The sequence below is a fragment of the Gekko japonicus genome, unplaced genomic scaffold, assembly GCF_001447785.1.
Source record: "Gekko japonicus isolate JY-2015 unplaced genomic scaffold, Gekko_japonicus_V1.1 scaffold1247, whole genome shotgun sequence".
NCBI classification, from domain to species: domain Eukaryota; kingdom Metazoa; phylum Chordata; class Lepidosauria; order Squamata; family Gekkonidae; genus Gekko; species Gekko japonicus.
In genome coordinates, this window is record NW_015176487.1 from 333,497 (window position 1) to 347,771 (window position 14,275).

The 14,275-nt window shown below is 45.9% G+C and overlaps 1 protein-coding gene across 2 annotated transcripts in view; it reads left to right on the plus strand.

The window, feature by feature from the left end:
- The window catches only part of FRMD4A (FERM domain containing 4A), a 352,260-nt gene that overhangs the window by 154,147 nt on the left and 183,838 nt on the right, over nt 1-14,275 (plus strand). For both annotated transcript variants that reach the window (XM_015427238.1, XM_015427239.1), the window contains one exon: nt 6,198-6,292. In XM_015427238.1, coding sequence (XP_015282724.1) covers nt 6,198-6,292 — 95 coding nt within the window. The remainder of the gene's footprint in view (nt 1-6,197; nt 6,293-14,275) is intronic.

Consider the following 14,275-nt stretch of genomic DNA (forward strand, 5'->3'; position numbering starts at 1 on the left):
CACACTGGGACATGTTCAAATAGCTCAAATTTTAACTGCCACTATTGCTAGCCCTTTCTAATTTTTCCCCATTATGGTTTCAGAGTAAATCATTTTGAAACCATAGCCAGGGAACTGCAAATGGCGTTAAGCTTATAGCCATGCCCCATCTGTGGCCTTCTGGAAAAGGCCACTGTTGGTACAGCTACATTTGCCATGTGGGCTACACCCATGTTCTTTGTTAATACAAGAAGTCCCAATACAGTTTAATTGACAATTCTTGTTTCTAGTTGAATGCAGCCATTTGGTTGGCCAGACAAACAACTTAGTTAAAAAAATACCCACCTAGAATCAATGTTCCCTCTAAGCTGTGGAGTCTTGTGAGCAAAAATTCTACTTTGTGAGCTACTAGCATTAAAGTTGTGGACTAGCGATTAGGTTACTGCATTAATTTGCCCTGGAGCTATCCTTCCTCAGCTAAGACAAAAATGTGTGAGCCAGAGGCTAAAAAACTGTGAGCTAGCTCACACTAACTCAGCTTAGAGGGAACACTGTCTAGAATGACACACATCTTCAATGTGACACTGAACAGAAAGCTACAATCCGTCTCATCACTGTCTGTGGGCACAAATTGAGGCATCGTTCCTCCTGCGTCACTCTGGTTCATGCCCTTGCTGATCTATGCTGGCCATTAGTGGGGCAATGGGCCTCAGTTCAGCACTGGCTGCCAACTACTGCACTGGGACTGAAATCATGTAGCAAATAAGGATTTGCCCCATAAACACAAGGACAGAATGACATATCCCCCTTGAGTCACCTAGATAGGGGCTTTCTAATGTGGCCAGGAACTCTCCAGTGGCAGCAACCAAGATTCAGTGATGCAAAGTATTGTGTTTCATGGGAAACCAGCCACTGGAAAATAAAAGCCATGACATTTAATTACAAATACAAAACACGACTAGGTGCCATTGATGTTTCTGATGAGCCCTTTGTGTGATTGGTATGGAAGGAGGTCATTGCTTATGACTTTTGCCTTTCTGAGTAAACACCAATCAGCTCATCTAGGCAAGAGCTTTCAGTGGTCAGGTTTCTCCAGAGGTGGAAATATAGCTGGACTATTCTTGGCTTCCACTCCACAAGGATGCAGCTAGCCCCCTGGGCAATCCAGGTGCACCTGAGCTCCTGCTACATATCTGACCAGCTCTCATGCAGGTGATTGTGTCTCACCACTGCCATGGAACACCCCTGGTTTGATTTGGTCCCACAAATGCTCCTGTGGCATTGTTCATTACAGGTATTTAATTGGCCTTTATTTCACTGTTTTATAATTTTGTAATCTACCTGGAGTCTCAGTGAGAAAGGTTTGATGTTTCTTATTTGTTGGTATGGGAACTGGGAAATTATAATTGCATATGAATGCATATGTTCCTGTATTCCCTACTTTTCTTTTCTTTTTTAGTGCAAAGAGGCTTAATGAGTAAAATTGATCAGACTGCAGGTGGTGGCTGGCAAATTTGTGTTATTTTTTTTTAACCAATATCAATTTTAACTTGGGGGGGGGGGTTGGTAGTATTTTATCTATGCTGGTCTTTGTCCATACAATAAATTTGATTTGATTTGATTAGACTGGAAGGTGTCTGTAAGCAGGGCTAGTTGATTTTGGTCAGTGCTGTAAAATCCACATAGAACCCATTAAAACCAAAAGAAACCTTTTGCTAGCACTTTGAATTCTGTGAGGTTAGGTTGAGTGGCAGATAAACAGATGGAATAGACATGGTCCCCTCAGAAAACCTCCCTTCCCCATTACAACAGTGCAGTTCTGAAACTGCAGACACTCAAGGAGAGGGTTCCCTACAGGAGAGGTTCGCAGAGGTCAGGAAAGGGGATGTTGCTCCTGAGAAATAAACATCTGTAAACAGCTTTACAGACTCTTTTGCAGTTGATCAGCCCCACTCATAGAAACTCTTTCAGTTTGGAGCCAGGAGTGCTGAAAAGAACAATAACTTTGCACAGCTGCCGGCAAAACTTGGGATGGCTGTGGAGAATAATTGTGGGCTAGCAGGGCTCAGCGTCACAGTATTAAAGCCCCGCAGAGATGCCAAAACAGTAACTAACCTGGCTTACAGCCAGTGCTGACTTCATCTCACCCATTGTTCTCCCCTGCCCCCTCCCCACCACACACATTTTATCTCTCAAGGGAAGACTTACCTTCTCCTAACAGATAGCAGGGTATTCTTAAAGAGACAGGGCATCTGCAGCAGATCTAGCAGTAGAGATGCTTGCATACCACGCCCCACTCTCCTGCTAAACTAATGAGTCATGAAGGAAATTTGCTTATAGCCAAGGGTATTATGTTACAAATCTGCAGATGGTACAAAATAGGAAATAAAGGTGTTGGAGGGGGTGGGGAAACCTTATCACCCTGGGATCTATAGATTGCACTGAAGGATGACCTCATGGATCTTCAGCAATCAGTCTGTTCCACTCCACAGAAATAATGAGCAACACTTTGCATTTATTTAGCTTATTAAAGGTCCCCACGGACAGCTGAGATGCTCTCAGCAGCAGCTGCTGTTGCTCCTGCCTGGGAGCCAAGTCCTGTGAGATGTCTGGAGCAATCGTTGTGTACTGGCTAAGAAAGGGAGCCCTGTAAGACAGGAAGTCTCTCCGGTTCAAATCTCCTCTCTGCTAGGAATTCACCGGGTAGCCTGGCACAAGCACAGTGTTGCCTCTCTTTGGCATTAATATTTATTGATTTATATACAATTTTTATAGTCCACCCTTCTCACTGAGTCTTACTCACTGAGTACTAACCAGGAATGGCCCTGCTTAGCTTCTGGTACTTGATGGGGCTAGCCTGGGCTAGAAGAAGCACACTGTATTAAACATCATGCAGAGTGCAGGTCCTATGCACAAAAAACGGTACTACATCAGTAGAAAACAATGCAGTGACAACATTATAATGCATGCAGCGAACAGATAATGGGTGCATTCAGACGGGGCATTTATGCCGGTATAGATACTGGTTGGAATCGGTGTACTTACAGGCGATCACACGGCAAACATCTGCCTTCCGTCCCTAACCGTTGCAAACAGCTTTAAACCGTTGTATTCTGCTACTAGGTCCCCAAGTGGTGGTATCCTGAGTGCACAGGTTCCAGCCGCATTATCCCCGTCTGATCGCTCTCCGCCGGTGTAGAGCCACTTCTGTTCTGAAGCCGAGGCTTCCGCTTTTCAGCCGCCATTTTTTTTTAAGCCTCCTCAATGTGCACTTGGGCGAAGCTCCGCCCCGGCGTTTGTTAAAAAAAGGGGGGGCCTAGTGTAAGGCTTTAGATGAGTCTGGGACCTCACGGAGGCCAGTTTCAGAGTAACTGAGTGCCTGAAGTGTGGACGGGCATATTGCGATGTGCTGTGCTGTCAGGAGGTAAGTGTGATCACATTTCTTCCGGATCAAACGGCTCTGGTTCCAACCGGAGCAGTTTATGCCGGCTAAAATGCCCCGCCTGAATGCACCCTTTATGTCCTAAAATAACAGTGGTAGAGTCTTTTCCCTTTATAAAGCACCTTCCGGAACCATTTTGTTACTGTATAGCATTATTACCTTTGTAGAAAAGCCTTCAGGAACAACTCTGTTTTACACAGTTTGCAGAATGACAGAAGAGTGTGAGCTTTCCTGACCCTCCTCGGGCAAACCCTTCTGTAATCAGGGGCCACAACAGGAAACACGCATGTGGGCAGATGGTGAGCTTACTCATTTATTCCGTGGCACCCACGGAGGGGCCTGAACAGATGAGTGAAGCTATCATGGCAGAACATAGGAGGAGGGGCCGTCCTGCAGATATGAGGGGCCAAGGTCATACAGGGCCTTTTAGAGGGCAGCAGTCTAGTTTGTGGGCTTTGTATTGCTTTGTTTATTCTCTTCAGATCCACCCATGTTAGGATCCCAGGTGGGATCTCCCTTTAGCGTGCTGACAACCCACATGCCCCCCATGTACTAGATTTGATCTTCCTCCCTTCTATTGGGGTCTCATGCCAGCCCCTCCAAGAGTCTCAGCCAGGCCCGTAGCCAGGATTTCTTGTGTCAGGGGGCCTATAAATTTTTCGGGGGGCACCTAATTGATTTGGTTAAAGTGAGTTAAATTAAGTGCCCCTTTCACCCAGCTGCATCTGATGGCCTCTCCTTCCCCCACAGAGGGGGGTTCTCGAGCCTGGACCCCTACCCCCCCACCAACTCACTCACCCTGTAGGCAAGGCAGACAGGCGGGAAAGCGGTGGAGGAGCGCGCCGGTGCACTCGCCCATTTGGAGAGCCCAGCCAGCCACCGGCTGCTCTCCCTTTTACAGGGGCCAGGTGGGGAAGGCAGATGGGAAGGTGAGGCGGTGGAGCAGTGCACTGGTGTGCTCGCCTGCTAAGAGACCCTTTAGCCAGCCAAGACCAAGTGCGGCCAGCCTGGGATGGAGTGCTGCTGCAGGGTGCAGCTGCCACCTCATCTTGTCTCCCCTCTCCTCCATGTGCTCCGCAATGGCACCATCAAAAAACAGGATTGAGTAGACGCAGGAAAAATCACGCGAAGCTGCGGGGCAAAATGCGGCCACGCAGCAGCTTGTGTGAAAATGACACGTACCATCGGGCAAAAGGGAAGAGTGAGCGTGGAGCAGCCTTGTGGGAAATCGGTCTGTATGTATCCATACAAGTGGGGCTGCTGGCAGGTGGGGAAAGGGAAGGGAAGGCAGCGAGTTGTCTGGACATCCGGGGGGGGGGATTGTGGCGCTGGACTGCGAAGGAAGTTGTGGGGCCTTGGAAGGAAGTCGGGGGGCGGCCCCGGGAGGCCCCACTTTAGCTACAGGTCTCGTCTCAGCTATCTCACGGCTGATTCCCATGTTACAAGGTCCACATGGCAGACATGGGCACTGTCAACAGACATGCTCCTGGAGTTCCATGCTGGGAACTCAGTTCCCAGGCACATGGGGCTCCAATTTGGATTGGGACTGTGGGGCACAAGGAGAGGGGGCTTAAGCCCATTTCCCCATCCTAAAATGGCCCCAGGAGGCACTGTTTGCCCTGCTGTGGAAACTTACATGTAGCCAGTCAGTACATGGAAGGTTCTCCAACAGGGCAAATATCAATTCCCTCGGGTCTTCTCAGATCTGGAAGACAGTGTGTGTGTGGGACTTAAGCCCCCTCTTGTGGATGTTGTAGTCCCAGTCCAAGTTGGACCCCCACATGCCTGGGAATTGAGCTCCTAGCATGGAACTCTAGGTACATGTCTGATCTAAAGAGTTTATGGGATTAGGATAGCCAAATGCCTACTGTGGACAGGGAATTTCTGCTCTCTGTTTATCATCCTTGCTCCAGTGAGTGGCAGGGTAAAAATGAAGGAGCTGGACTGGCATCCCACAACTTGATGCTGATGCTTGTTGCTGAATTTTTAATTTTATTTTATTTGCAGTGATTGGTGTGTGGGTTTTTTGGTAACAGGATACTGTCATAATGTTCATGAGAACATAGACTTAGTTCTCTCATTTCAGTGCACAGGTGTCTCCATCATTCAAGGATACTTAGCTTGGAACCTCACAACATTTTGTCATTGGCCCCAGAGCCCACGGCAGCCATTTTGTTGTGGCACCTGCTACAATCACAAAAAGGGTTGGGGACCCCTGGCTTCTAGGGACCAGTGGGAGGGGCTAAAATTGAGATGAAGTGGATTTCATTTAATGACTACCTACCTCCCCCCCCACACACACACAATTGTGTGCTGAGAGGTGAAATGTTTCCTCAGAACAATGCTACTGATGATTGTGACTCTCATGGCTTCTGCCACCCCAAATCAGCTGGGGTGGATTCACCAGCCACCGCGTGTACTCAGTACACACAGCACCCTACTGAGGAATTTGCATATGCACAAGCTTAGAGGCTGGTGCCAGTCTTTCTGCCTGGGCAACATAATTGTTCATTTATAGAATGATCTGAATTACAGCAGAGCTGTAGCTGCCAGGCGTTGCCAGGTGCAGAACACAATGCCACAATATATGAATTTGTATGGAGCCTGGCTCAGCTGGCCTCCTTCCTTCGGTGGCTCTGGCTGCTACTGCTGTGCACATGCCTTGTCCAGTCCTTGAGTTGTTTCTAAAGGCTCAAGTCTCTCTCCTTATTTTGTTCCTTCTCTTTCCCACCCTGTCTGGCTGAGCATATTGGTAATTATTTCCCTTGTTTTCTAGCCAAAGCTTTTGGCCAAGGAGCTACTAGACCTGGTGGCATCACATTTCAACCTGAAAGAAAAGGAATACTTTGGAATCGCCTTCACTGATGAGACGTAAGTATTGGAACACCAGGGTATGAACCAGGGGTCATTTGGGGGGGGACGCCATCCCCCCGGGTGAGGTGCGGGAGGGCGGGGCCTGGAGCTCCCTGCTGGTGCCCGCTGGAGGTCGCCGCCAGCTGTGGGGAGGACACACTTCCGGTGATGTCAGGGGGTGTGGCATATGCTAATGAGTTATGCTAATGAGTCCCCCTAGCTCTTTTTCTACGAAATGACCCCTGGTATGAACCAATTTCTAAATTTGTAGAAACAGGTAAAGGTTTCCTGTCTGGAAGCTGTGAGGGAAAGGCTGATAGTTATGTGGATCAAAGTAGCTCCATCAGGTCTTCTGTAAACACTGCTTCCAGCTTCTCGGAATGTTACTGCGGTAGTAAGGTCTAGAAACTTGACCATCAGGTTATTGGGACCCTGTGTTCCAATGTTTATTACAGCAAGCACATCACTAAATAAGGAAATTGTAAAGGCACTAGTCATGCAGCCCAGAAAGGCTAATTTTGGTGAAAATGAGATACCAGTGGCTCAGAAATCTACTTCCTGTTTTTATCTCTTTGTTACATGTAATCAAGTATTCCTGCTCTAACCTTCTTATTAAAAAGTCTTTGCAGGAGCAAACGCTGTTCTAGTTAACCATTTATCATGCAGTGACTGAAGCAAAAGGACTCCATAGGCATCAGCTCATATACAATAAAAAGAAATCAATGTTCAATACGTGTCTTTAGAATCTTTGGCTGATTTTTCTCCACGGTAGAGTTTCTCAGACTCCCAAGATGCCAGCCAACAAGAACTACAACTGCCCGGGTGCCACTGGTTTCAGGGATGTACATTTGTGTCCAAACAAATGGGGGGACGACCTGTCTGGGTTTACTGTGCTGTAGGGTGGAGCTGCAGTTAGGCTGGCAGGGGGATGACCAGTATGGTTGCCAACCTCCAGGTCAGACCTGGAATTCTCCCAGAATTACAACTGATCTCTAGACTACAGAGATCAGTTGCCCTGGAGAAAATGGCAGTTTCAGAGGGCAGAGTCTATTATATACTATAAAGGTAAAGGTAAAGGTTCCCTTGCTCGAAAGCCAGTCAAATCCGACTCTAGGGTTGCGGTGCTCATGTCCGTTTCAAAGCCGAAGAGCCAGTGCTGTCCGAAGACGTTTCCGTGGTCATGTGGCCGGCATGACTAAACACAAAGGCGCACGGAACGCTGTTACCTTCCCACCGAAGTGGTACCTATTTATCTACTTGCAATTTCTTGCTTTCGAACTGCTAGGTTGGCAGGAGCTGGAACTAGAGACGGGAGCTCACTCCATCATGAGGCACACTCGGGTCTCGAACTGCTGAACTACTGACCTTCCACAGCCTGCAGTTCAGCGTCTTAATTACTTGAGCCACCGCAGCTCCTATTATATACTATAGATTCCCTAAATTCCCCCTTTTGCACACACTGCCCACAAATCTCCAGGAATTTCCGTTTCATAGGCGGAAGTTGGCAACCCTACTGACCAACTAGCCAGCAGGGCGTGTGAACATCTCCTCCCCCCCGCCTTGATGTCCCATCTTGCTTTGGATGTTCTGATGGATCCAAGGCACTATATCTTAGTATGACCCAGGAAATGTAGCCATGTGTCTGACATTCCTCTCTCATGGATCACTGCCTTGACGTGGGGAGGGGGCTTGTGTGGTTCAGTGAGGCTGCAGGCGATGCCGTGGAGGTTCACTCAGGATGGACAGGCCCCAATGGAGAACTCAGACAAAATGTGATCCCCTGGAGAAGAAAATGGCAACTCACTCCAGTATCTTTGCCAAGAAAACACCGTGGACAGTAACAAAAGGCTAAAAGATATGACGCCAGAAGATGAGCCCTTCAGGTCAGAAGGTGTCCAATATGCTGCTGGGGAAGAACTGAGGGCAAGAACCAGTAACCCCAGGAAGAGTGAAGTGGCTGGGCCAAAGCGGAAAGGACGCTCAGATGTGGATATGTCTGATGGTGGAAGGAAAGTCGATGCTGCAAAGAACAATATTGCATAGGAACCTGGAATGTAAGATCTATGAATCGAGGTAAGTTGGATGTGGTCAAAAATGAGATGGCAAGACTGAACTTCAACATCTTGGGAATCAGGGAACTAAAGTGGACAGGAATGGGTGAATTTAACTCAGAAGACCATTATATCTACTACTGTGGCCAAGAATCCCGTAGAAAACATGGTGTGGCCTTTATAGTCAACAACAGAGTGAAAAAGGCAGTAATGGGATACAATCTCAAAAACGACAGAATGATCTCGGTCCAAATCCAAGGCAAACCATTCAACATCACAGTAATCCTCCTAGAACTAACACCAAAAAAAGCATTACTAACAATAAAGCTAGCAGAGGTGATGGTATCCCAGCTGAGCTATTCAAAGTCTTAAAAGATGATGCTGTTAAAGTGCTGCACTCAATATGCCAGCAAATTTGGAAAACGCAACAGTGGCCACAGGACTGGAAAAGATCAGTTTACATTCCAATCCTAAAGAAGGGCAATGCCAAGGAGTGTTCAAACTATCGCACAATTGCACTCATTTCACAAGCTAGAAAGGTCATGCTCAAGATCCTACAAGCTAGGCTTCAGCAGTACATGGATAGAGAACTTCCAGAAGTACAAGCTCGGTTTTGAAGAGGTAGAGGAACAAGAGATCAAATTGCCAACATTCACTGGATTATGGAGAAAGCAAGGGAGTACCAGAAAAACATCTACTTCTGCTTCATTGACTACACTAAAACCTTTGATTGTGTGGATCACAACAAACTGTGGCAAGTCCTTAAAGAGATGGGAGTACCAGACCACCTCACATGTCTCCTGAGAAACCTGTATAAGGGTCAAGAAGCGACAGTTAGAACCGGAAATGGAACAACTGATGGGTTTAGCATAGGAAAACGAGTATGACAAGGATGTATATTGTCACCCAGCCGGAATTAAGATTGCTGGGAAAAACATCAACAACCTCAAATATGCAGATGATACCACTCTAAGGGCAGAAAGTGTCTGTATCAGGACCCATGTGCACCCTCCCCCCCCCGGAATTAATGTTGTTCATAAACAACAGGACTGTAAGCAATAACAATCAGCCATCAAATCACTAGCAAAACTAGCTCTGTCTTGTTGTTTTCCAACTTCAGGGATCCATTACTGCGTCAGTATCCAGTTTCAGAGAAAACCTAGCCTGCCTGTTGCAGAGTATTTGAGATAAACATTCAGTTCACAGCAAGTGTTGGTCAGGCCCGTTAAGTGTCACTGTTGCTCTGTGTTACCTTTGAATGCACTTGAGAGAACACACAAAACACGGCCCCATTTTAGGGGATTTATTTATTTATTTATTTATTTATTATTAAATGTATACCCCACCCTCCCCAGAGTGGGCTCAGGGCGGCACTCTAGTAGTGGTCTGCCTGTATATCAGGGACACTATTCTGCCATGAAATGATCTTCTTGTGAAGACACTGCTGATTAGCTTCAGAAGAACCCCAGAACACCATTTGGAAAACACTGATGTGGAGGGAGGGGTTAATGAAAAGGTCTCTCTTCACTGGGAAAGAATTTGTGGGGAGCATGGTTGTTTGAATGCTGGACCAGATGTGCTGGTTGTGCTTTTAAATGTAATCAAGCATTTACTCATTGTAGATCAACACCACCAAGACCAAGGAATTGGTAGTGGACTATAGGAGGAACAAAACGGACATCCAGCCACTGTTTATTGGTGGAGAACGTGTGGAGAGGGTGGCTACTTTTAAGTTTTTGGGAGTGATTATTGAGCAAAACTTGACCTGGAGCGCTAACACCACTGCTCTGGTGAAGAAGGCCCAGCAGAGGCTCTTTTTTCTCAGACTTTTAAAGAAAAATAACTTGAGTGAGAAAATACTGATGTCCTCCTATCGTTGCTCAATAGAGAGCATTTTAACATACTGCGTCTGTGCCTGGTTTGCCAGCTGTACGGCTGTGGAGAGGAAAGCACTCCAGAGAGTTATCATCACAGCCCAGAAGATTATTGGCTGCCCTCTCCCGTTCCTGGAGGAATTGTATAGTTCTCGATGCTTGAAAAAAGCAAAGAACATTTTGCAAGATTTGTCACACCCTGAACACTCCCTGTTTGAACTGCGGCATTCGGGTAGAAGATATAGGACAATTAAAACAAGGACAAACAGATTAAAAAACAGTTTTTATTCGAGAGCTATTATTGCTTTAAATGCTGCATGAAGTTGGAATTTGGGTGACATTGGTGGTTTAGGTTGCAATGTGAACCTTAAGGGAGTTATGGGATGGTTGTGAATGGTTGTGTGAGTGTATATATTATTATTATTATTATTATTATTATTATTATTATAAGATTATTATTGTTGAATATTTTATCTGCTGATTGTACTGTTTTTGTTTGTTTTTGACGTGATCTTATTGCATCATTTTGCATGGAATGTTTTTGTAGCTGCTGTGGGCTTGGAAGTGGATAGAACTGCAATAAGTAATCATTCATTCATGCAAGTTAGCATGTGGATTTTTATTGGAGCTGACCTTTGTGAAATGGGCTTACTTCTGATGAGCTTCCTATAAATATGTCTAGATTTTCTGAATATATCTAGATTCTGTCTGTGGCTGTTTTCTAAAGCCTGTACAGACCCAGAGCTTCTATTAGTGACTCAACTTTTCTCCTTATGCCAGCTGAAAGTGAGGGGGTCCTGCTTGTCCAAGCAGAGCTGCATTGCTGAACTGCAGGTAATGGATATAAGATAATAGTGTTTTCTACATGACAATAGGGCTTCTGTGGTTTCCTCATTGCACTGAGGCTGCTGATACCACTATTCCACCACTGCCGACACTATTCCGCCACCGCTGTACTGTTACACCACTTACCCCTATTATGTGGGGTATGCGTCACCTGGCGGAAGCGGGTAGAACATCATCGCTGGAGTCCTCACTATTTAATAAAGCTGGCCGTCGAATTGAGACTACTGTCCATCTTGGGGATCTATATATAGTCAGAGCACCTTAAACATTGTTTATGGGATTTTACTGTGGATGTTTAACGCTGTTTTATTGCATTTTACCTATTTAATTCTGGCATTAGCCGTATGTTAGCTGCCCTGAGCCCTTCGGAAGGGCAGGATATAAATCCAAAATAAATAAATAAAAATAAATAAATACAGTGCTTGGTGCCCAGGCTTCAACCATGCCCTTATGGCCTTATCCCCATTTTTCTTTGTCAAGTCACAGTCACCATGTGAACCTGTAGTGTTTTCAAGGCAAGAGACAAACAGAGGTGGTTTGCCATTGGCTTCCTGCATGTAGCGCCCCTGGACTTCCTTGATGGTCTCCCATCTAAGTACTAACCAAGGCTGACCCTACTTAGCTTTTGAGATCAGACAAGAACACACTAGCCGGGGCTATCCAGGTCAGGGCCCACTCCCATGACCTGGCCTTTTTCAGTTGCCTTTTAAAAAATTCAACAATTAAATATTGTAATATAATTCTAACATTACTCTTATTAGTGAATCGGGTTCCCTTAATTCCCAACTTTCATTTTTTTAAATGTAAATCTCTAGCCTTGTCCATTCCAAAGATATGAAGGGAAAGATGGCAATTAAATGAAAGCTGGGAATTCAGAGAACCTCATACATGGACTGTTATAATGTTATAACAATATACAGTTGCTGATTTTTTAAGAAGCTCATACCTACACAACAGTCACCCACACTTTGCTGCAGTCTTTCTAAAACTTCACAGCAAAGCAATTTTAGGAATGGCTGAAGAAAAGCCAGAGGTATAGTGGTTAAGTGCGCGGACTCTAATCTGGGAGAACCGGGTTTGATTCCCCACTCCTCCGCTTGCAGCTGCTGGATGACCTTGGGCAAGCCATAATTCTGTCAGAGCTGTCATTGATAGGGCAGTTTGTGTCAGAGTTCTCTCAGCCCCACCTACCTCACAGGGTATCTGTTGTGGGGAGGGGAAGGGAAAGGAGTTTGTAAGCCACTCTGAGACTCCAAGTGAAGGGTGGGGTATAAATCCAATCTCCTCCTCGTCCTCCTCTTCGTCCTCCTCCTCCTCTTCTTCCTCTTCCTCTTCTTCTTCTTCTCCTTCTTCTCAGTGCTGTGGTGAAGCATCAAAAAACCCCACTTCCCCACAGCATTGAATCTGGGGTGAACAACCTGTGCAGAAAAGGTCAGCATCTCCCAAAACACATTGGCTCTAATGTAATGTCCAACATGCAAAAGTTTACAGTTATGCCAGTCATTTGGCAGGGAAGCAGAAGCAGGGAGGACACAGGTCCTCCCCTTCCTGTGCAGGTTTTTGGAGCTGTCACCAATTTTCTGAAAGGATTATGTGTGCAGTGTGTTTTTTGGAGCTGTCACCAATTTTCTGAAAGGATTGTGTGTGCAGTGTGTTGCCCTCACAACTGGATAGGGCAGAAACTGTGCACTCAAGCACCCCTTTCAGCATGAGGTTTGTCATCTGGCAAGGAGTATAGTTTGGAAGGCAGCTTCCATCCCCATATCCACCATAGTTCCATTGCACTGGGTTGATCACATACCATAGGAGTGAACTTACAACCACCTTGATGCTGTGTTGATTCCTCTAGCAGTGCATGTAGCATGCGGCATGATCAACGCACCTGCCAGGGACCAGCGATGAGGCAAATGGCAATCTGCACATATATTCACATGGTCCCAAACTGGCCTGACAGCTATTAGTGGCAGGAGAGCAGATCTGGTGGTCATGATCTGTATAAAAGTGTTCTAATGATGTTTTGTGTCACTGAGGAAAAAAAATTGCAATAAAAATGCTCCAGTTAACGTCTATATTACAGTACTGTGATATTATCATTTTTAATTGAAAAATTAATCCACAGAGAGTTAATGTGCAAATAAAAACTACTTGGCCCTTATGAGAGCCCTAGAAAATATCTGCCAATGGTGGGTGGGATTCTGTTCTAAAAGAAGGCACAAGACTTGTGGGGGCAACCTGAAGAATCACGCGAGACAACTCTCTTGAGGGTAGAGAAATCAGTCTGCCTCTCAAGGCAGCAGCAGTTTATTATATGCCCATTCTGCTTCCCCCCTCCCCTCCATCCGTGTGCTGGGGTTGAGAGTTCACACAGCTGGGGTTCAGGGTTCACATTCAGAAAACCAGAGGAGAACAATAACTTTCGGGGGATTTGCTTAAAGGATTACATTGTAACATTGATTAACAAACTACCGTCTACAACATGCCCATAGGTACTGTGGCTGTGCAAAGGTTGTTAGCTTTAGAGCTATGTCCTGTTGATTAGAGTTACTGATCAATATCCAGATATTTACAGAGTCTGGGATATGGGCTGGACTAGGACCGGTGTGCCTTAATCGCTAATCTGGTGCCCACATGCCACACTTTTTTTGTCTTTAAAGCAGACATTGTTCTTCTTCAGAATTGTCTGATTCCTCCGCAGAGGGATCAGAAGGAATGTTATAGAGAGAGAGCACTAATGGCCGTGGAGTAGCTGCAGAATAGGTAGTTCGTCTGTTGGGGTTGCAGGACAAGCACCAAGATTGAAATATACAGTATATGAAACGCAGGACAAGGAAACGTAAAACAATGATTACAAGATATTGAATACATTTTTCAAGCCACCCCCCCAGGTAGTCATGATCACAGGGCATTCCATGGCATCTGGTGGGGGCTGGAACAGTTGTGGTAGTTGTGATTTGTGGTTCACACTGGCGAAAGTTCATTGGCATGAGGAACAGCAGATAGTTTGTTCAGGGTGTTCAAAGGAAATGTTCAAAATGTTCAAGGGTACACACAGATACAGTACATGATGCAAAATGAAACCATGCTTAGAGGCAGATTCCTTTAGGCAAAAGGAAGACAAAGGCAAAAATGTTCAAAATGTTCAAGGGTACACACAGGTGGGAAAAGGAAGACAAGTTGGCTCCCCATGTGATCAGTGGAGCTTGCAGTGAGTTTGGAGGCCTTAGTTCACA